The sequence below is a fragment of the Aquila chrysaetos genome, chromosome 7 (assembly GCF_900496995.4).
Source record: "Aquila chrysaetos chrysaetos chromosome 7, bAquChr1.4, whole genome shotgun sequence".
Taxonomy (NCBI): Eukaryota; Metazoa; Chordata; class Aves; order Accipitriformes; family Accipitridae; genus Aquila; species Aquila chrysaetos.
Window position 1 is genome coordinate 15688608 of NC_044010.1, and position 24861 is coordinate 15713468.

General features: G+C 42.3%; 1 protein-coding gene across 1 annotated transcript in view; it reads right to left on the reverse strand.

The window, feature by feature from the left end:
* The window catches only part of MPZL1 (myelin protein zero like 1), a 40068-nt gene that overhangs the window by 13194 nt on the left and 2013 nt on the right, over window positions 1–24861 (reverse strand). The window contains exons 2-4 of the mRNA XM_030019575.1: window positions 10080–10240; window positions 6540–6753; window positions 1747–1879 (exon numbers count right to left, since the gene is read on the reverse strand). Of these exons, the coding sequence (XP_029875435.1) occupies window positions 1747–1879; window positions 6540–6753; window positions 10080–10240 (508 nt within the window). The remainder of the gene's footprint in view (window positions 1–1746; window positions 1880–6539; window positions 6754–10079; window positions 10241–24861) is intronic.

The following is a 24861-nucleotide window of genomic DNA, read 5'->3' on the forward strand; positions in this document are numbered from 1 at the left end:
GCACAAATTACAGTGAAGTTATGTTAGTAGAGAGCTAGCTGGTTAGTCAGCAAAGGAAGAGGAAATGTGTACACATACACACAGGTATTAACAGCAACCACCAACTTGATTAGTTACCATGGTGTCTAGTGGGACTGGAAGAGAAGACCCAGCCCTGCTACATTCCCAATCTGGCGTCTATATCAGGATCTCTGTAAGGAGAGGAAGGTAAGCAGGATCCGATCCCAGCACACCAAGGCAGAAAGAAAAAAAAAAATAAAAAAACACCAAAGTCAGAGCATGAACGGAGACTGTGGCCATGCAGGGGTTCCAGATGTCGCGCGGTGCCCCAGCCCACCTCAGTTCAAGGCAGAATGGTTATCTAAGAGTAAGTGCATCTCACCACCACCACCACACACTGGGTTAGCATCATGTAGAAGACAGTCTGTAAGTTTGGAGGGGGTCACAGCACACTTGGTTTCTCTTTACACATCATGCAGAGCTGGCATAGTCAGTGAAAGCAGTAATTAAACTTCAGAGATTACTTTCCCAAGAGAGTAGTTCAATCTACTACAAGAAATTACAGTGCATAAACTACTGCTCCAGGCTCAGCACCAGCACGTGTCCTTCAGCAGGAAGACACTGGAGAGCAGGTCACTGGGAAGCAAGGCAAGCGTACCACCTCACGCACACTGCTGGTGCATGACACTGCAGGCTTCTTTTCAGTTCTTTGGGGAAGGACACATGCAGAAAAGGAAAATCAGGCTTTCCACACACACAGCCGCCTTTGCTATATTTAACCTTACCATTGGGCAATAGACAACTCAGTTTCTTTAAGCTCTCCAACTGGGAAAAGGACAGGGCAAAGTTTAATTTAGAAATCCCCACAAGTTTATTTTTGGAGTTACTTTCTTTTATCCCACAGGCAACCCAAAGAACCTGCAGGAAGCAGGAATATTTGTTGGGGAAAGAACAGAAGAAAGTTATAAGTTTGGGGTTTGTTTCTAAGACTACATACATAATTTTCATTCTTTCTTATAAAAGTAAATTACCAGCTAATTAGAGAGGAGAAAAAAGGAAGCGCCTCCCCCACCAGCACCAAGCTCCATCACCACAGGACTCAAGTCTGCCTTTCTTAGTTCTTGTTGCTTTTTCATATGCCCACTCAAAGATCTGTGCTTCACTTTGGAGTTATACTCCTAACACTAAAAACCTTGCAGGGATGGTAACAGTTAACAAAAAACACACAGTGAATGAGAATGGATGCAGAGTGGCTACTCCTTCCTTACTCTGAAGTGTGGTGACAAATGGGGTTTTGGCAAGTATACTCCAGGCTCAGGAGCCAGACACTGGTAACTGAAAAATCCAGTCTTAATCTCAACACAGACCATTCCTTAGAAGTGCATGTGTGGCACTTCTCCTCTGGGGGTTGGGGGTGGTCGGGGGAAGCAGGGCTGGAGGGAAGGGCAGCAGACCAGAGCTAGGGGATCTTGGATTAAATGTTCTTAGGGCATATATGCTTGTGGCTGGGGATCAACTCCAACACGTAGTGATTTTGAGGTGCAACTCATGGTCAGTAGGGCTTTTCAAGCACAGTACAAAAACAATAATTATAGGCAGATGACCACTGTTCCACGTGGGCATACCTTATCTCTAGCCATGGTTGCCAAGGCGTGGCTGAAACAACTCCTACCCCCCTCTAAGCCCTCCCTCTGATCCTGCTGCTGCTCCTCACATCATCCACAGGTGAGGACAGAGATCTCTTACCCAGAGTATCGTTTTTTAGAGTTGTTCTTTCTGATGACAAGACACACGACAATAGAGATGAGCGGTGAGAGACCTGTAACCGTACCGATGACTATCCCTGCCACCATGGCAATGGGGAACGCAGGCAGGCTGTCTGGGGAGAGAAGGGAGAAAACATTCAACTCTTCTGCATTCCCTGATTAACAGAAGTGCAAACCACAAACGCTCTTGACCTTGGATTCATTTAGAGCAGATGGCACTAATGTAATATCCAGGAATTATAACATACAGCCTAAGTGGTAGTGATACCAGGCAGTCAGCAGAATAACGTATGAACAGAGTGCAGGGTGTTCTTAATGTCACCATCCTTCAGAAAGTTTATACTGAACCAAGAATTTTTACATGCCAGGGAACACAAGCGACCATGAGAACAACCCTGTCTCATTTTGTATCTGAAGGGGGAAAAAAAGTTAAATTCATCTGGCAGTTTCCAGCAAGGTCCACAGGAAAAGGCAGGCACACTTGAAAGCAGATTTGAATGTAGCGCATTGCTAACCGAGTGCTAAAGGCTGAGTGTTCTCTAGGTAGCATGCAGCAGACAGCCTAGTTACTACCCATGGTCACTCTTAAGAGTGTTTATACACCATTCTCTTCTCTCAAAATACATCTCTATACATTCTTATAGAGTCATTCTTTCCCTTCTTAAGTCAGGATCATTGTATGACACTAGAAATACACTTACAGGAACACAGTATTGCTTTACTCATTTTCCCCAATATAATTCTGGGGGAGGGTAGGCCAAGAAAGAGCAGCCAGAAATAAAAGCCAATCAGAGAGCAAGTACAAAAGACTTACAAGATAAAGAATATACAGCAAGAAACAAAGTCACTCCCCTCCCTCTGCATCATGTTTAATGCAAGGAACATCTTCGACCAGAGGGTCTCTTCCCAGAGCCCATGCTACACTAGCTACTTGCACCAAATACACATGAATCAGCTCAAGATCCAACAGGTAAAACACCTTATATAGAAAAATCTTTCTCAGATACCTGCATCTGACCATCACAGAATCACTGAGGTTAGAAGGGACGTCTTGAGACTGACTAGTCCAACCTCCCTGTTCAAGCAGGGTCAATTAGCACAGTCTGCTCAATACACTGTCCATTTTGGTTTTGACTATCTCCAAGGATGGGAGACTCCACAACCTCTTTGGGCAACCTATTCCAGTGTTCAACCACAGTAAAAATGTGTTTCTTATGTTCTGACAGAATTTGCTGTGTTTCAATTTATGCCCCTTGTCTCTTGTCCCGTCACTAAGCACCACTGAAGGGCCTGGCTCAGTCTTCTTTAGATCCTATCAATGTACATAAACACCTGGTAAGACGATCCCCCTGAGCCTTTCTTCTCTTTTCCAGGCTAGACAACCCCAGCTCACTCAGCTTCTCCTCATATGAAAGGCGGCCCAGTCCCTTAATCACCTCAGTCACTCTTTGCTGGACTCGTTCCAGCAAGGACCACAGACCAAGCTTATACAAAGCATTCCCAGCAAGTTTGCAGTCTGTAGACCAAGCCCATTTTGACATATTTATCTAGAAGGGAGCAGCACAACACAGTACCCTGAAGCACAGGCATCATACTAAGAAACAGGGCTTACATTTAGTACTGTTCAATTTGAGTTTAGTGACTTTCAGGACAAGGGCTACCTGATCTCTAGCCATTTCACTGATCATACCATCATTTGGCCGAACATCACATCAGCAGCTTTCCTAGCTCTCCAGTGTTAGGTCCCAATTCATAACAACATGGTAATTCAGAGTCTCAGTAAGAAATTAAAGATGAAGACATGAGTGCCACAATTTAGAGGAAGACATCCCTTCTTTCCAGAAGCTTTAGGCAGCCCAGAGATCCATCTGGTATTAAGGAAGAGAATCCTACAAATGGTAATACTTTTCAGGTATGTAAGACTGAGATTGTATTTGAGCCCCATGCAAAGATAAACAAATTTATTCTGAGGCATATAAGAAGTAAGAGTTCCCTAGTTTCTGTGCTTTTTCACCTTTCCAAGTGCAGGAATAACTGTCTGCAAAAGCATCAAAACAGACATGCATTTCTGTTAGCAGACCAGCTGTTGCCTTGTACACAAGAAAAAAACCACACACACTTTTTCAGAGCAAGAAAGTAAGCAACAATCCAAAATTATAGGGCAGAGTGTCTGCTGAAATAGTGATATTAAAAATTTGATAGTTGTGTCATTTCTTTGACTCAGGTGGGGTTTTTTACTTGGTTGAATTTGAGTAAAGGACAGCAGTTATGTTCTGTTGACAGAGGTTTTTAAGACCGAATAAAAAAATGCAACTGTTTGCACGTGAAACTAGAGTCTGGCTTTATTGCCTCTCAGAACATGGTCCAACAGCCTATAGAAAAGCTCACGCAATTTTACGACCACATAGTTCAGCTGAAGAATGTCTCCCCCCCACGTTTTTCTTACACTTTTTAGCATTCCACAGTTACATGAATTCCTCATAAGTACTTGCAGAGCAGCCAATGACTTCACTGTAACAGACAGTCCCAGCTACACAACCAAACACCAGCTCTGAAAGCATATGTTTAAGTTAATAGCTTAACACAAGCCAAAAATCCAGCCTTTCAAAGAACCCTTTTCACTAAATATCACCATAATTCAAAGCAACTTCCATTTTCGCTGAAAGTGTGTTAGTATCAGTTTTATGAAATAGGCAGGAAACTGAAGTTTTCCATTGCTGCTAAGTATAGAGATTTTCATACGACAATTCCAATTTTTTCCCCCATGAGAGTTCAGATCAAAGATGGACTACCTCCAGATAACACAAGCTGTCTTCAACACAGTGTTAAGTACCTTCCTATTACAAGTCGCAGCAGCCTAATGGAAGGACTCAGAATTCCCTACAAATTTCTGTCATTTAGGCTTTGAACAGTACTGCTTTCCAGATTCAGATGCACTAGTGAAAGAACAGTCTTGCTTCTCATCCCTGCCAGTAGGATTCTTCCAATGTAGTTGATGGAGCTGTTTGTGCAAACACTATGTAGATACTGCAGTGAAAATCAGCTGAGTTAGCTTGGCTTGGCAATTTTACACAGTTAAGCCAACCCGGAACTTATTAAATGTTTAATCCAAAAATCTAAGGCTAACCAAGCATCCATGAGATCATTTAAATGTTTAAAGTATGTATGTGGCTTTGAACAGTTTACAACACCAGACATATGATTCAGAGCAATTAAATGTATACATAGTAAAAAAAAAATATGCACAAGAGTCAACAGGTACTTATTTCAATTGAAAAAAATTTCTCCAGCTCAGTTCAGGATGAGTTACAACCTATTACAAGAGCAGTCCTTTCAGGTAAAGTCAGAATGCAAGACAGCATTACAGCTATAGCTTGAAAACCTGTTTTCAAGGTCTTCCTAAGAATTTGAAGACAATCGTTGCAGCATTTTTCTGATGACGAGAAGTATTGCCAAATACAGGGTTCCCTTCAGAAACAGTGAGATTCTCTTGTCCAGATGCTCCACCTATGGGGAAGCCGGCATGCAAGTCTGTTGAAAAATATCAGCTGAATTAGTGTACTGAAGTCAGTCTTCATTTGCTTAACCTGGGTTAAAATCTGAAGAGGCTTTGCCAAGACAGCCTGACTTTGCCAAACCAGCAGTTGCTTTACTGCTTCTTCATAGAGACTATCAATAAATTGTAAGAAAATAAACTGACCCTATTTTATATAGACTTCAAACTTCTAAGAAACAGAAAGTTCTAAGTGATGGCGGGACCTCCGGAGGTCCCATCCAACCCAAACTGCTCTGTGAAGAGAAGAGTTAGATACAGACCTTACCTACATAAGTACATGGAATGACCTCATAAGCAGGGGTACACACCTGTTATAGCAGCAGTATCACTTTAATTAAAGCATACACATAGGTATCTTCCCTAACATATTAAAATCTAATGGAATAGCTGTATCAGCACTGCCATTTATGAATTCAACATTTATTCTTGTCCTTATTAAATATAAATTTGGGAATCTGATCACTGTAAGAACCATTTCATTGTAGGAACAGTCACACTTTGGCTGACCTCCAGCTTAGCCAGAACAATCAAATGTTTTGGATGGCCAAGGGAAATAAAGAGCCAAACTGACATACAGAATATAAGTGCTCTTGAACTGTGATCATTGTTACCAAATGCTAACCAGAAGCCTTAAGTAACTGCAGGTAGCCAGCTCTTGCAGATTATAAGGGTCACCATAGATAGTGTAAGAACATCCGAGTAAAAGAGACTGAATGCATGTCCAACACAAACACCTTCGCATGGAAGACAGTAGCATTTCACTGTCAGTATGTGCTTGGGCCAGCTTATTAGTTTTGTCTTCCAGTACATATACTTGATGGGTTCCAAAAAGAAGGGTCTGCCACTTTCTCTCCTTGCTTCCCGGATTTCAAAAGTCAACCTAACCCTTGATATAGCATAATACAGAAATAAAATTCATAGGACTTTGAAATGAGAAGATGGGTTTTCATTAAGGCTTCCATCAGCTTTTTCTAATACTTGTTAAAAGCATAGGAATTAGTGGGTATAGAGGAAAAGGGTATGACATTCAGTTTCTTAAACAGCTGACAGAATATCAGTTTGATTAGTAGGACCTGGAAGAAAAGAATCAAAAAGATAGCTGTTCCCTCCAGGCTACTCCCCCACCCCCCAAGAAGAGTGATATAGAGACAGAAGGGGGAAAGAAGGAAAAAAAAAAAAAAAAAAAGGAAAGAAAAAAAATCATATAGGGTGAATACCTTTCTCCACAACTCTAACTCGGATTTCTCCTGGTTTGACAACAATGTCAGGTGGGTTCTTGACATCGCAAATGTAAGTGCCGTTGTCCCGGAACTGCATGTTTGATATACTGATAGAAGCATCTTTCTTGTTAAGATCTCCAGCCCAAGTGATCCTGTCTTTAAACGGTATGTCCTTTCCAGGGTATGGCTTTCCATTAAAGTAATAGAAAAACTGTAGTCAAGGAAAAGAGGATATAAGAACAATGCAATTAGAGATTACAGATGCTTACCATGCTTCTGTAGAGATTACCATGCTTCTCTCACTATTACAGCATTCTCCCAGAATCCACTTTATTATACACAGCTAGTATTTGAGATTTTTCTTCCTCCTGCCTCACCACTTCAGTCTGACTTGTTGCATCTTGATCACATAACCATGCCATGTTGTTATATATATATATATATATATATCAATCATACTACCACAACAGACTGCAAGTTTCCGTTTTCTGTTGGTTTTGTTTTGTTTTGTGGTTGGATTGTTTGGGGTTTTCTTCCTGTTTTTTGAGACACAGGGTTTTGCAGACAAGGAGGCGCTGGAAAGAGGAAAAAGGCTAGTAACCTGGGAATTATTAAAGGACAGAACAGTTCTGGATCACAGCCAGCTGTCTTTCAGGCACAGGAAGCCTTCTGCCTCCTAGTAGGAAAAGGATATCAAGTTTCCTACCTTGTGTTTTGCTGTGTGTTACCTGCAACTACAGCACAGCTACATTAACTTGCAATACCCTCCTTCCCTCCACCCCCCCAAAAATCCCATGAGCAATTTAGAGTGTACCTAGCTGTTCTGCAGAAAATATAACTGTTTCCCAGTTTTTAGGTGACTAAGTTGCACATTGGCCCTGGACATGACAAAAAATCCTCAAGGAATTAACCTGTTTAGTACAGTCTAAGGAGAAACTGCTTTTTTCCTCACTATACCTGATGGAAATTGGAATTTACAGCAGGAGAAGTGCATAGACTTCTACAGGACAAGTCTGCTTTCAAACCTATGAGACATTTGAACACTGGCCATAACCCTAAGAGAGGGATCAAGGCTGTATTGCAGGAGCACATTCATTCTTAATTTCACATTCTGAAAGAGAGCAAGACAAACTTAACTCAATCAAGAATCAACACACACTCTCTTCAGTTCAGTCTCCAGAGCATGGTTCAAGAAATTTAAGACAATATTCCTGCTTCCTCTTTCTACAGCCACCTTTACAAAGCAGTCTCTCTCCCACAGAACAGACTGTCTACAAGCCAGTTGTCCTTCCATTCAAGTCATCTCCAATCTCTTTTCCTGTTCCTACCCTTGATCTGAGCCTGCCATTCCAACATCCTCTCTATCAGACCCACTCTCTGAATATCAGGCCTGATCATTTGGCAGCACAAGTCTTGTCCAGATCAGGTATGTGCACATGACCATCTGTTGTGCTGCAGTCAATCTGACACTTATTTGTTGTCTACAGGCTAGCATAAATCCAATGAACTATCTCATCTGGTAGGAAGTCTGCTAGCACAGAGTCCTCTGTCAACCATTCTGAGGACATCTGCATCAGTCTGCAGCATTTCCAGCTGGATTATAACTTTTAGCACAGAGGCACTGCATTATCACACCCCTGTGCATGGGGGGAATCATCCGACTGGAAGTCTAGAAGGCAAGAGGCAGATTCCTCAGCTCTCTAGGAGTCCTTACCTGGGGAAAGAGAAACCACAAAGTAAAATATGTCCTGAAACACAAGCTAAGTGACTCAAGCCACTCCACGCCTATGATTAAGTGATCTAACATGAGACTTCTTTTGAAACCTAAAGCTGATGGGCTTAGACTGGTTTAAGCCGATTGTGAAACTCTGCTGTAATCAGATGTTTCATTCACGCAGAGATGTCTCTATAACCAGCCATATAGAGGGGGTAGGGGACAAGCACGGGAAGCTTTCAGTCAAGTCAGCCTCACCACATGGCCCCAGGATTGCCAGTGCTGATTCTAAAGAGGCACAGGACCATCCTTTTCAGGAGAAGCACAGAGTTAGCTCAGAGATAAGCTGATCATGTGATTAGTCAAATTAATGCCCACCAAGTCATGTAATTGACATGACTTGGGTTCATAAAAAAATCTTCCCTCTATACCTCCCCTACCCCCTCAAAAGAAACAGGGAATTATCATCAGGTCATGCTGGGTCACTTCTGCTCAAAGATAATTTGCTTTTCTCTCAGTTGTGCTGACAATTACATCCAGGCAGAATGTCTAAATTGACTTCACTTCCGAAAAATGTTATGTCCTGAAGTTGTATTTCTACAATAAGGGGTTTGGACAGTGATGCAGAAAGGGAAGGGCAAAACAGGATATATGATGGATATTTCTACGGGGAGCAGAAAACATACAAACAGATGGCTTCTTTTCAGGCATCCTGTTCAACACTGGCAGGAAATATGCCCTGCTTCCTTAAGCTTTTGCCCAGCTACTGCTTTGGCTTCCCAAAGCGAAGAACTCCCTTTTCAAGACTAAATATTTATTCACCAAGAGTTCAGAAGCTGATTCTTCAGAGCTCTATATATTGAGCAAGATGCTCATACACTGTTTTGGATCATCTCTGGTCTGAGCATTGAAGGGCTCCTGGAGTTTAAATGACCTCATCTGCAGCAGAGGGAAGGAGGCAAACACTAACAGGCTGAGCAACGTGCTGTCCCCACATCTTTCCTGCTGCCCCAGAGTCTCTTGTTCTGCTTCCTCTGAATTCTCACTCAGGGCAAGGAATAAGAGGGAAGAAGAAGTGTCAGAGAGCTCAGACTCAGTTGTATACAGCTTACACGACAGAGGAAGAAGACAGCTAACAGCCTACCTAAGCCAATTCTTTGAAGGTTCACACCCACAGTATCTGAGCACACTTGGACTCAACATACAGGAAATGAGTGATGGCAATTATTATTAGCCTAAGTTGCTTGGTAGTCTGATTTTTTTACTTGTCAGGTAACTAAAATATAAGGATGTAACTGCTTACTGATTTGAGCAATTCAATTCTCTTCTGAAACTAGGGAGACTGGTCTTATTTTAAACACTTTCAAATAGAGGCTATACAGTACACAAACAGGAAATAAGCAACATACACAACACACAATGTAACACTGTAATAGCGGTAATTCAAATTCTGTGACCGCTACCATTCAGTGCACAGCTCCACAGCTCATTTCAAGTGCAAGAGGATACAGAACTTAGAAGATTCCTAGACGCTCATCTACTTCATACATACTGCTACCACACCAACACCCCTCTCCTCTGACTAACAAAGTACGAGTATATTTTACAGCCACTGCAAACTCCAGTCTTTGCAGAGATCTAGCATACGCAATACTTTTAAACAACTCTAAAAAAGCCCCCTTGAAGTCACAGTGATGGAGACAAGAGACATGGAAGGAGGCTCCAATCCATATTTGCTTGCTCCTCAGAACCAACTAGAAGACCTCTGTACACTTAATCACAGCCTCCCATCCCAGGTTTGTTCACCTACAGCCATTCCTTACTGAGATACGAGTTGCAGCTCCCTCTGGTTGAAAACTCCAAGAAACAGATGCTGCGCTGCTGATCACTTCCACAGATGTAAATGTGCATGGAAGCTTTGCATCTGTCCCATTCTCCACAAATATCTCCTCCGGTGTGTTGACCTCTACTGCTGATACTTTAACTGTATGGGAAAGGTAAAGAGAAGAAAGAAGGAGAACAGGTGGCATCAGTGCTGTTTCAAGAATCAGGAAATTGAAGTGGTAAATGTTCATTCATATCACATTGCCTGTAAGGGGAAAAGAGAAGAGACATCAACAACTCCTACAACAAGTGTGTGCACAGACATTGCATTATACCTGCAATACAAACAAGTATAGAGCAGGCCAGTTCACTTCTCTTTCCTAGTATTATCTGTTACAGGACGTTTTCCATCCGCAGATGTTTCCTGTACAACAGTTTGTGGAAGTCAATTCTATGGTGAAAAGGATGAGTTTAAAACTCTTTCCTACTAGCTGCCAGCAGACACTGTAGTAAATAAGCCACATTGGAGGAACTAACATCTTGGACCCAGCTATTACTCAGTTTCCTCCCTGGCTCACATCTTGTTTCCCATCTCCAGTTAGATGTTCCAGGTAGAACAAAAGCTCACCCCCAGAAAGCTGAGGAGTAAACCTCTCTGGCTCCCAGCTACACCATCTGCTTCTGCTCTCTGGCATGCTTCAAGGTCTTCATGTGCAAGACCTCATAAATAATCACTCAGCTATAGTTCAGAAGCATGAGAGTAGTTTTGTTTTTTTCTACCATGAGGCTTATGCACAGTCAAAACAGCAAGTAGACCACAACCACCCCCCAAATTTAAAGTAATCAAGGTTAATATTGTGCTTGTACTGGTAGTTTTCCTACAGAAAGTGAAATTCAGTGCAATTCGGAAAACCTGTTGAACATACTCTTTATCTGGCACCTTTAAAACTGCAAAGACACTATCCCTATCCAGATTTAAGCAAAGAATGAATGTACGTTCATTCAAGTTTATGTTATGACACAAAGCGTGATCTTGTGACATCACAAAAGAATGTCTTTCAGCATTTGTGTCACATCCATGTGAAAGCAAAAATCTTGTAAAATCACTGTGGATGGGTGTGCATGTGACACGTGCCCCTGGTAACTTCCTGCTTCTTCAGTATCTTAGCTGCTTTATTTCTCAACTTTGAATAAACTAGCTCTTGAAGTAGGCAAGCTGAAGAGAAAGATTCCAGTCAAAGACAGTTTAAAAAAAAAACCACAAAACAAAACAAATAAGAGAAACTCACCTATATTAGGCCTTAAATCATGGGGTTTATGCTTTTAGTCAGCAAGAGCTACCAGCTCAGCAGCCTTCAAAAGTTAGACAGCAAGCTTCTTTCAAGTGATATGACCATGCTAAGGTGTAGATTTGCCATAAACCAGGTTATTTTATCGAATCTTAAAATCAAGCAAAGCCTATGCTCCGTAGAGAATTTTAGAAACCATCTTTGACGTATGCAACTTCAAGCCTCGTTCCCCAAGAACACAAAGCTCACGTGAGCTGTGCCACTTCCCATCTTCCTCTCTCGCCCCAAGACTACTGGGTCTATTGGGCAACTCCAGCTGACCAGCTGTGGCACAGGACCACAAACACAGCAGGTAGCAGCAGCTGGCCCTGCAATACAGACCGCCTGGGAGCTCTGGAATCTGTAGTTCAGTCAATTAAATGGCCAAACAATGAAACAGATGAAAACACCCTGGCCATCTGGGTACACCAAACAATCACTATGTGCATGGCTTTGTAGGAACCGCTGTCTCTCACCCAACCAGCATGGCAAGCCAGGGGAAGGCAGAGCACATGCCCAAGGGACACAGAATGAGTATGCAAGCACTGCAGGGGTGGGAGAATTAAGCATACCAGTTTAATTATAATAACCAAAACCAGAAGAAACCACCACTCATTCACTTTATCATTCAGAGTCCACACTGTTCACTTCTCAAACTCATTAACTCCTCAGTCCCGTCAGGTTATCCCTGACCCCTCAGATTCCCCTGTCATCATTGCTCTGATTTCAAATGAGTGAAAGAGAAACAGCACCCTAAGGGAGGGGGATTTTCATCAAGAGGTTGTATCAGAGCTTCCTTTCTCTTGTACGTACTCTGATTATGGGCCAAAAAATATTCTTTTGTAAATCAATTACCAAATATTTATTTGGAACATACAAAGGCTTCTAGCAATTCAATGAAATGAACTCAGAACTGCTGTGCTTTATGTATTTTCTTCCAGCTAATGGAGTAGAAAGAAAAAAAAATAAAATCCATTGTTTTGAGTCCAAGCCACAGAACAAGCCACCCTTTCAGGCATAAAACAAGCAAGATGCCCTCAGCATTTGTATAGGAGGAAAAGAGTCTGCACAGATATTGTCTGCTTGTACATGGTACGGAGAACTCCTTGCCACACACAGGCAGTGGGTAGCACAGATCTGCTTAATCTAAAGAAGTCACTGTTCTAACTCACCAGCAACCAGTGAGAGAACTGTAGCAAAGCAAGAGAAAAAAAAAAAATCCAACTTCTCCCTACAGTCTGGGAAGGCAGGAACTGTGCAATCTTGTACAGATATTTCCAGCAAGTCCTATTGTTCTCTCAACTTCATGTTTTTCTTTGCTCATTCTCTCCCCCCAGCCTAAAAAAAGTCCCTCACTTTATTTGCTCTTTCAGTGTGCACTGCTTCAAAAAAATTTCTCCTGCCTCTGTTGTCTTACAGCATGAGACATAAGCTTCTCAAACCTTAACATGATTGTTTGGAAGTGGTAAAGAGGCCATAATATTTGACATTTATTCACCCTTAGCCCTCTATTCTCATACTTTCACTGATATGGTAGCAGTTCCCACTACCTTGAACTCTGTGGCCTCCTCTGCCATGATAAAATCCACATGAACCATTTCCAACTCTAGCTCTTTTTCTTCTCTTTCCACATCTGCCAGGATTATATCCTTCTTCCAGCTCCTCCATCTATTTAAATACTTTAGTTGGAGAAAGTTGAATTTTGAGTCATATTCCAGTCACACACACACACACTGCTCAATTCCCCAAGCTTACTCAGCCTTAGCTCCTCTCAAGAGGAAAAAATTTATCACAGGAGACAGAGAGAAGAGAGCTTTAGAAAGTGAAGGTCTGCACAGTACATAGGGCAAAGGTAAACATTTGTTCTTCTCCCATAGATCCTCCTTGATCCCATCACCCTGTCCAACTGCCCGTAGCCCCAATATTTCCCTCTGAATATCTCTTCTAGCCTTCAATTGCTTTAATTCTTTTTGGCAGAAAGATGTTTATTTTTCTCACCTACCATCAAAATCGTTGGATAAAACCCACCTGTGCCTCTTCGGCCATTTCTTTTTCACCTCTAGTGTTGTTGGAGCAATTTTACTCCAATTACATCAACTCTCACCAAGTAAATTTTCAGCCCCCACTCTTCAATGAAAAGACTGCATTCCACATCTTCTTTCTCAGACAATCCTCCTATTCTTGAAATAGGACACGACACTCATACTTTTACTAACTTACTAATCTTACTATTCTTACTTACTAATCTTTTCTTATGGTTCCCATCATGGATCTTCATTCTTCATCAATGCCCTCTCTGTTCTCATGTCTCTCTTTCCTCAGTATCTTGTCTCAGGGATCTCATCTGCAAAACAAGTTCAGCTCCCATCACTGCACTGACTACTCAGATCTGTGTCTCTGCTCAGGATCTGTCTCCTTATGTTCAAAGAACAGTCTCAGTTTGACATCTTTGTCAATGCTAAGTTGTCAGCTCATGATAAATGGGACTAAAACAGAGCTCATTTCTTCCCCCAGAGCCCTCCACAAATGCATTTATCACCGTGGACCTGCCACATGTCTCTCCAACTCATAACCTGTACAGCATCTTTGACTTTGAACTCTTCAGAGTTTCTAGCCACCCGATTAGGTGACACTGGTCTAAAAACTCCATTTTGTATCTTGGCCTTCATTACCGAGATATCCTTTTTGCTCTGGACAGATGGTCAGTAACAGACCAGTAAGTACCGCAGTTCCTGGTAACCAAACTGCTCCAAGGGTGACATCAAGAAGAGGAAGACATTGCATATGCAAGATCACCGCTCTCTTCCATGAATTGACTATAGAAGATGTAGTACTCAACATACGCATGCCCAGAGCAAGCATTATTCATTATACAGCATTACCACCTAATCAACTTTGTTGACTTAATACTGTTTTAACTTACTTGCTGCAAATGAACAAGACCTTCCTCACTCTGAATGTTTAGCTCTCCAGTAGCTTAAGCAGATCTGAACATGCAGAGCTTCTTGATTTCTTCGTGATAACACTAGCATGCCTTCCAGGTTACACAAAACTAGTGAAAAAGCTACATGTTTTTGGACAGTTCAGCCCTGGCCCAGCTCACCAACCCCAGGCACTGTGCCCTCACTGATACTCTTCAGACTGGCAACAATATACTGCTGTGAAATCAGCCCTGTGGAAGAAGCCTTTACAGTTTCCAAGCAGCAAAGTATAGGAAGATAAGGTCATTCAGAATTGATAGCAGACAAGCATTCATAACCACAAGAGTTTGCATCTAATTAGTTAACCAAATTGTGGTTAACTATTTAGCTTTCAGTCAGATTAAGAGCAGTCAAGCTTCCAGTTTTCACCAGAGTAACATGAAAGACTGCAGCATGGCACTGGTAAGTGAATTTAACTGGTATCTTTGAAATGGGGTACACCTTCATCAAAAAACTCTTAAAGAAGATGGTCAGTCACTGTCTACAGCACACTGATGGGAGTCCTCCTCACAGGTGTCCTCTTCGGGACACCTTTGGCCAGGTCAGCTGAGACTCACCAAGTCACACATGCTGGCAAATTAATCTGCACAGGAGACACAGCCTATATGACTGGCTATCTTACAGGTCAAAGTCTGGATACTTCCCCTTGTCCGCTACCACTAACTGCTTTTACATTCAGTGCTATATCCTTGATTAAACACAATAATATAAAAATTATGGTCCACTCCCCAGAAACACGTTACAAGGTCATGAGCTGACACAACAAGGTTACACGGGGCTATAGAGATTCACCTATGCATGCCACAGTCATTTAAATGACACCAAGCATCCAAGCACTCATCCCTGTTTCGGTATTAAGAGACTCTTGCCCCCAACCATGTTATAGCATTGATCTCATCAGACTTTTCAAATCCACATTGTAGTACCTTCTCCTAAACACTGCCCCTCACACTTGGGAGGATCTGCTCAAAAACTGCAAACTTATTTCACTTCTTTCAAGCCTTCTTAAGTGCCTCCAAAACATTTGGTAACAGCATCTGTATAAATCCAACAGTGCCTAAGCTGCCAGTGCTTGGAGATGAATGCCTACCAAAGGTGAAGTGGTTTTTTTCCTACTTTTATTTGTATCCCCTGGTTGCTTATGCTTGCTTCAGAATGGTTAAAAAAAAAAAGAAAAAATCTTTTGGGCAAGAATTGTTTTTATTCTACATTTTTGTATACAGAAATATGGCCCCCACTCTACTAGGCAAAGGTTGAAAATTTGGTTTGGTAGCACATCACAAGGAAATCCTTCCCTGCACTGAAGGTTTACACTAATTAACACACAGCTAATTAAAATTTCTTTGTAGACCATAGTCTCCACTGAGATCTTGGATCCAATGGAAAAGTTCTGCTAATTAAGGCTATGAACAAACCAAAATAAACTCGATTCCCCTGGATCCAACTCAGCTTGATGACTAGGAGTCCTAACAAACCAAGAATGCAAGCAGCTAACACTGTAATCACAGGCATCTTATTTCCACAAGCACAAACACAGCCTCAGTGGAAACTTTTATCAGATCACTAAATACTGGATGCTTACAGCTGCTACAGTTCCCATCCTACACTAGGAAAAGTGTTACACTCCCTTCCTCTTGAAATGGCTAGTCATCAGGTTATTAATTAAGACAAGCAACTTGCTTCATTTATCTTAAAGACACCTGGTAATACAGATGTTTATACAATTTATAAATAAAGTCTCTTATGGATGAAAGATCGGGAAATAATCAAAAAGTCTGATGAAAGAAAGATGAAAAGATTCAGACAGGCTGTTACAGGTAACAGGTTGATGACAGAGTCGCAGATCAGGAAAATGGAAAGAAATGCATTAATACAACAGAGTCTGAGCAGTTCACATTTAAAGGTGTCAATAAAACAACAGAAAAGTCAGTGTATTGGTATGTTCAATATGGTTTCCCCAGCAGGTTGGAAGTTTCATCAGAAAGGAGGACGAGAGATTTTCTAATGAATAGGGGTCATAAGTCACAAAAACCCCACACTCTTGTGAAACAATGCTTTCATTAAAAAATACTCTTTGCTTTCACTAAGAAATACTCTTACTTAATGTCAAGTGTGTTGTGAAACATCAAAGTCTACTGCTAACATCACTCTCAACTACAGTTGCATGACATTTAGTTCTTTCTCCCACAAAACACAGTCTCCCCGTACAATCAGCATGAAACAACAGCAGGAAGACCCCTACAAAACATTTCAGAAAACGAGCACAAAGTTATAGTCCCCTACTGCAATTATAGGCACTTATGTCCCCATAGGCCATCATTTCTTCACTCTAGATAAAACACCTGGTAGAGGAATCCTAGCTTTAATGTCTTAATAGACAGGAGTAGACATGCCCAAACCTTTCCTCTGAAACTCCACAAGATCGGTTAAAGCATCCAGACGCTGGATCAAATTTCCACACAAAGAATTAATTGACACCATTCAGCCTCAACGTGGAAGTGAAATCCATGCCAGCCATTCCACTCACAGGAGCAAACCATGCTGTATTTTGTAAGGACAACACACAAGTATTAAGGAGCCACATATGTCAGCGTAACAAAAAACAGACCGACCATCTCCACACCAGAAATCCATCATGGTGTTATCTGGTCTGAAGTCTCATTAGGTATACAGATATAAAAATGCATACATACATATATATTTCTACATACATGTTCTTGCATGTCATTGTGGTGGGTTGACCTTGGCTAGATGCCAGATGCTCACCCAGCTGCTCTCTCACTATCCCTTCCCAAACAGGACAGGGGGAGAAAATAAGATGAAAATGCTCATGGGTAGAGATAAGGACTGGGAGATCACTTACCAGTTACTATCTCAGGCAAAATGGACTTGACTTGGGGAAAATTAATTTACTTTATAGCCAACTAAAATAGAGCTGGACAGTGCGAAACAAATACAAAAACTAAAATACCTTTCCCTCACCTCTTTTTCCCCCCCAGCTCAACTTCACTCCTTCATTCCCAACTCCTCTACCTCCCCCTCACTCCCAGGCAGCCAGGGGGAGATGCAGGGCTGTGGTCAGTCCATAACAGCTCCTCACTCCTCACACTTTTCCCTGCTCCAGCATGGGTTCTTCCCATGAGCTTGCAGTCCTTCAGGAGAATGACTCCAGCCTGGGGTCCTCCATGGGCCACAGTGTGAGTATCTGCTCCAGTGTGCTCTCTCCCAAAATTTCCAGAGGCTGCAGGGGAATCTCTGCCCCAGCGCCTGGAGCACCTTCTCCCCTCCTCCTTCTCTCACTTTGGGGTTTGCAGTGTTGTTTCTCACACTTTTTTCTCCCCTCATTCCTCACTGCCTGTGTGGTGCTTTGCGGTGCTTTGTCCTTTCTTAAACATTATTGCAGAGGTGCCACCAGCTCGGCTGAGGGGCTCAGCTGTGCCCTGCATTGGATTCAGTGGAGCTCGCTGGAACTTGCTGTGTCAGGCATGAGGCATGCCCAGCCTCTCCTCACGGAGACTGTCCCTGCAGACGCCCCCCCCCCCCCCCAAAACCTTGATGTCTACACCCCATACATTCATATATGACACAAAGCAATATCAGCTACAGAAATGATGACTAGACAAAGTCACACCAACCGATCTTGACATCTAAGATTCAAAGCAACTAAAACTAAATTCTGCTGCCTCAAAGGAGGACAGAAGAGTTCGGTTTCACTCTCAAATGCCAATCACCAGACCAGCTTTTTGCTGCTGCTGCTGCAACAGCTCCCCAGGTTGCCAATCTCATCAAGAAGTCAGGCTGCTGAAGGAAAGACAGCTTCCTGTCTTCAGTAACACAGCCGGTCCTGCAGCACCCTACCGGTTCTAAGAAACAGCAAGAAAAGCTGCTGACACCTAGCCCATGAACACCTACCACCTCCTGTCGCCTGGCTGCTGGGAACATTCATCCCCCAAGCAGAGACAAGCTCAGAAGAGCATCTGCTAACTCAACATTCACTTTCTCTTGGCCTCTGCACATTCAGCTAAGCTCTGCCTGACTCAACGATGAGGGAAAAAAATAGCAGCTTGTCACCCCAAGTGATAGGAAAACAGTTTCATTGAGAAGCCTTAAGGAGGCTGTGACAAAGCTGTCAAAGCAGTCAATAACAACCATGTATCTTAGCCCTGCATACCTCTGTGCACCTACTTTGACAGAACTTAGAGACAAGTCTTCAGAGTCACTAAGCTTTGGTAGCACCTTCTGCTCCCACGCTACAGAGTCAGTTTTTCAAGTGGTCTCCTCCACATGACACAGAGCTGCTCATTGTTCTACCAAGGGGCAGCAGAAGAACCTATGCTGAGATTTACTTCCAAAGCCCATGCTTTTAACTAGAAACAAGGAACAAGCATGAGAAACAGCAAAGAACGTCTGAGCTCCCTTGCCAGCCAGGCCACAGATTTCTTGTTCAATCCCGAGAAAATCATTTCACTAGTGTATCACTCTCTCAACCTGGAAAGTATAAAATTGAGATGTTTGTAAAGGTGCCGAGATCCATGAACAAGTAAGCATTATAGTTGCTCTGCTTCATGCCCCAATTACAGAGTCAGTCATATGTCAGGTTTGGGCAGACACTTATTTAGTCTCAAGGCCAGTAACATCTAGCCCTGTTCTAGTAACTTTTCCTTGGGGATCCCAAAGCAATACTTCCCTGCCTATGCTGGAGACTGGGACACCAATCAGCAGCTCATGTACTTTCCAAACCAGACATATTTTTCCATTCAACAGCCCTTAAGTGGTTTTCCTTCCATGACCAAGTAAGCTTACAAGTGTTCAAATTCAAGTAAACAGTTCTTGTTGACAAAGTCAAACAAAAACAGTGAAAAACCCAAAGGGGCAAGTTAAGTACACCCATTCAAAGTGCAAAGGGTAACTGGAACAGCTGATGGCAGCTGTCCTACCTCTAATCTTGCAATACTAACACAGTCACCAATAAACACAGCAGATTACTCCTTGGGCACAAGGAAAGATTGCAGAAAATGGGAATTAAGATTAAAGAAAGGCTACAGGGAACAAGAAGATAAAGAGTACATCTTAGAAGAGTCTCCTTGAAAGACACCAAGTTTCTCCCACAAAAAAGAATATCATTAAGCTTGCTTAACTAAAGAACTGAGAGAAGGTGGGTACACATGTTCAACACGGGGCAGAAAGAGTGAAGAAAGCATCCCACCATCACAAACATTTCCTAGAATTACTATAGCAATCCACTAAAACTGTCACAATGTCTACTAAAGAAATGACAAAAAAACCCAAACAAACAAACAAAACAAAACTAAAAACAAACAAACAAAAAAAAACCCCAAGGTGTGGACAGTGGAGATGGACATGTCACTGGCTGGAACAAAAGCTTCCCTTTAGATCAGCACTAGTTATTAGTACTATTTCAAGTGAAACTGTGTTAAAAATACCAGTCATGTTGCCAACTGCTGATGGCATGCAGCACCTTTTTGACAAAATCTAGCATTAGCAGCATGGAACTACCAATTTCCGAAACAAACTAGGCAGTACAATTTAGGATGTGGATAGGCAAATTTCATGAGGAAATACAGTGCAAAAAGCTCCATATCAAAACCACATAAGAATCTGCCCTTTTTTCCCCCTTTTATAATAATCAATCCACAAAGTTGCAACCAACTCAGTGACAACAAATCTATATGCACCAAGAAACATTTGCAGAAGACGCACTTTGAACCATCCAAGGTATTAGTAGCATTTTAGTTCCAGTCACTCCCACCAGTCATCATTCCTGACTCAGCATCATGTCCCAAGTATTGGTATTTCCACCAGCCTGAAAGGTGAGCACAGGGATTTTTCCTGCATAAGGAGGGACCCAATTAAAACCTGTTAAATAAAATCCTATCACTTAACAGAGCAAGGAGATAGAGACAGCTGAAATTAAGTCATCCAAGTGATTACCCTCCTCAGCTAACAGGGTACTCAGTCCCTCAGCCAATCTGCTCTGGTATGACTAGGGACTTACTTTCAGCAGTTCAAGCAAATCTGAAGCACTCTGAGAACCAGATCCCTTACTGTTCCACTGACTGCTGAATGCCTGTAGCCAGCTCTGGCACCTCACTCACAGCAATCTTACACTTACTTGCTAACCAAACTTGCTAACTTACTTGCTGAGCAAACTCATAACTAGCTATAACTTGCAGTAGCGCAACCACAAAACCAAAAGAAAAAGCCCATGCTATGTATTTCAAAGCATTGTTTCACAAGAATTTGTCAGTGGTGGTGCCAATTTAAATAGCTCCCATGCACGCTTATAACGTGATGAATCTGACCAGGAACTAATCCACGTTCAGAACAGCCCTTTTCCCGTTGTTTTCTTTTAAATCCAGACCAACACCCTAACTCAGTCCACTGTACACTGTATTTGTACAACAACTGAGCATGGTTAGGAAGCACTGAGTAAGAGCTGCTTCAGCTGGTTCTTCCTAGGAATGCTTCTCTTTTGTGAAGTGTTTATGGTCTCCCTTGTAGCATACTCTACATCACTTCCTCAGTTTACACATATGAGGTCATTTCTACAGCTATCCCTTTGACTAGAGCAGCACCTTCATCCATGCCGATGCTGACTTTGTCAAGCAGCAGGGTATGCAGCATCTGCACGCAGCCATCATCTCAACACCTTCCACACTGAAAGAGTCAAGCAATCCTGTAAGACCTCTATCAGAAAACTTCAAGACATAGTAACTAGTCAAGATTTTAAAAATCCTGCTGCACATATGGCTTTATAGAATTTATTACCAAGAGGGAGCCTTGTTCACCATCTTTCACTTGCACACATTACAAAAACATGTTACTGAAAAGCGTAACAGATGGCTATCAGCCAACTGAAGATAAACACCTCTGGCGCTGGCCATTTTGCCTACCTGGAGTTCACCTGCCCTGATTTACCTCCACCTGGTGAAGTGAAAGTACTTAGGAAAGTGCCACCAGCCACCACCCACACAATTGCTGCACTGCCCAGAGTTTAACCCCTCCTTAAGGATCAGAACTTCAATGTGATTTTAAACACTGAAGGTAGGGTGCAACCAATGTTTTAGGGCAAGCTCCCTTAATGCCCCTTAACATCGTATGTGTAAAGCACCAGCAAATGTACCGCAAAGCATCTTTTTTGCAGGGCTGGAGTTAAGAGAGTTCATGAGAACAACTAGCCTTCCTGTTTTCTTTATGCACTTTAAGCCAAAACCTATCAGCAGCACCCACTGGAAAGTGCCAACTCAACAGCTAAATAAAAATGCAGGAGCTGAAAGGCACAGTAGCAAAAGGAAACAACATACAAGGGCTGTGACTAACCCCAGTGGGCAGCTCAGCCGCAACCCAGCCACTCACTCACTCCTCCCAGCGGGATGGAGGAAAGAATTGGAAGGGTAAAAGTGAGAAAACTCATGGGTTTGATAAAGACAGCTTAATAGGTAAAGCAAAAGTTTGCATTCACTGCTTCCCATCAGCAGGCAAGTGTTCAGCCATCCCCAGGAAAGCAGGGCTCCATCAGGTGTTAACAGTGACTTGGGAAGACAAATACCATCTCTCCGAATGCCCCCTCCTTCTTCCTCCCCAGCTTTTATTGCTGAGCATGACATCCTGTGGTCTGGGATATCCCTTTGGTCAGCTGGGGTCAGCTGTCCCAGCTGTGTCCCCTCCCAACTCCTTGTGCCCCCCCAGCCTCCTCGCTGGTGGGGCAAGGTGAGAAGCAGAAAAAGCCTTGGCTCTGTGTAAGCCAATATAAAACAAGTAACCAATGTAAAACATTGGTGTGTTATCAAGGCTGTTTTCATCACAAATCCAGAACATAGCACCATACAACCTACTATGAAGAAAATTAACTCTATCCCAGCTAAAAAGAGTACCAATACAGTTACTTGATATAAACATCTTCAATTAAAAAAAAAAAAAAAAGGCTTATTCAGGACACAAAACAGAATGATCCTGCTACTTTAAAGTTAAAAGAGATAGGAGGAAAAAAGTAAAAATCAGTGGAACTAGGGGAAATCACCTGGCCCAAGGGTCATTTTTCAACCAGCTCAGAGGTCAAACAACACTGATGTTGCCCCTGCCTCAAGATGCATACCCATAGCATTTGTGCTATGTGTACAGCTTACTGCTAAACCCTAGTCTGAGTAAACACTTGCTCTTCTAAGTAACTTCTGTTTTGAGATAAGAGCAAATCACTGAAGTTAAGAGTTCCCCAAGCCTCTTCACCAGCAGCAAAGCCAGTTCAGAACTTGTTGTCCTCTTCCACCACAGCTTCCTCTTACATGAGACGTTAGCATCCTCTCCATTGTGCTAACCACTACACGCAGGGTCACACTAACCCAAATCAGCAAAGTAATGAAGATAAATAAACCACACCAAAAAAAAAAAAGACACAAACCATAAGGATGTAAATGTTTTCATACCCAGGCCTTCCAGCTTTCTGATGTATTCCTAGGATGTCCTGAGTTAGCATTCAACAGCTTAATTTTTTTTTTTTCATATGAGACTGTTAATTTATCAGTTAATTACATGTAGATGGTAGAAAGAGCCATGTATGCCATACATAATCAAACCACATCACACATCACACTCAAAGAACTCCCACTATGGGTGCTAATAATAAGCTTCAGATAGATGACTTCATGATGACCTATATAGCACCTCTCTAGCAAAATAATAATTCTTTAGAAACTATTCAGATTAAAACCTTTCAAGTCAAACAGTGTAAGACATCTGCCTTGTAAAACTAGGCTTCATTTCTTTGGTCTTCCATCTAGACTGAAGGTACCCTGTATGGTACACAGGACATTCACCATCTGCTATTATCAGTCAGGATAAGATAAGTCCACAGACTGACAGTGGAATCGCTGCTTAACACAATCAACTACAATTCAGATAACAAGCAGAAGAGCCATGCGCATCGTTATTTACATAGAGATAGAGGTCTGTTGGGTGGCAGGGGTCATGAAGAACCTAGCCATTTTACAAGGTGGCACTAAACTGCATTTTATCACCAAAATATTAAGCCACAGTCTTTTCAACATATTCAAGAACTTCTTGCTGCTGCAAGCGAGGTGACCTGCACAGCAGTCCCACCATCAATCCAATCAGCAGAGAGAAGAGTTTATCCACCTTATCACCTTTTCCCTTTGCAGAACCCGCTTAGCACTGCAGGCAAGGAAGTCTTCCTACCTGCAGCATCAGTGGGCTCAGCTTAAAAGAACTAACAGCTTCTGATGGGGTGAATACAGCAACTCTGACTAAACCTGGCACAAACATGAAATGAGCATTGTAACCCTGACTTACACTGTTATTTTCACGAAACATTTCAAGCAGCAACTGAAATGTGCGGGTGAGCTCAAAGCAGAAATAGGCACTTGAGCTATTTAACATCTCAATACTCCTCTGCTTGTTACTGACCTGTGTGTATGTGCATTTGTGCACATGTATGCGACTGTGTATAAAAGGGGTAGTGGGAGAAAGAAAAAAAAAAAAGATCAGGCTTTGTTGGCATCAAAAAGAATAGTAGAAATATCAGTAACATTCTTTCCAGTAACATCTAGACATTCCTTGAGACTTTCAGAAGCAATCAGGCACCACCCTCACATTAAACACCAACACGATATCACTTTAAGTGATACTTACATGGTTTACAAATTCAGGATTGCAAAATAATCAATTTTCTTGATGCTCTTGACTAGTTGCTCAAGGCTCACCCATCCATACAAGAGATTATACCTAGATTAACTACTTATGCCACAAATGTCCACAGGATCACAAACAGTACATTTGACAATGATCTTTCATTCTTACAAGTAAATGAAGCAACCGGGTTTTCAGATGACTGAGCATAAACAAGCAAGATGAACTTCTAATGCACGCATGCAGGTGCACACAAGAAAATAAGCTTAAACCCCCTTATCTCTACTTAGCTGTGAAGCAACAGTGACCTGCTTGGCTTGGCAAAGCAGACCGTGATGTTAAACCAGGCCTGTACAACACGGTCCCCTAAGTAATACAGCTGTCTCACTGCAGGTTATTGGCCACAGGAAACAGGTCTGCCATCAAGCATATGAAGAGGCAGAGGAGGAGCCACAAGCCACAGCAGCTAAGCCACACAGCACGTTACCCAGCCACACATCACATCCAAGCAACTGAGCGGCAACAGCCCTCTGAAAATGCCACTTCTGCCCTTGCACTTTTGCTTGGCAGTTTTTTATTTCTGAACTTCTCACTAGATGAAAATCCAGCATGAGGAAAGGGAATGGAAAGAGGATCCCTAAAAAACCAGCAGGAACGGGAACAACACATGCAAGCCAAAAAGCAGAGTATTTATTACACTGGACTCCTTACAACCCCAAACTCTAGAGAAGGTCATCTTTTCCCTACCAATCACCAAGCTACTTTGCATATGCAAAAGAAGTGAAGAGCCTGCACTCTGGTCGCTTATT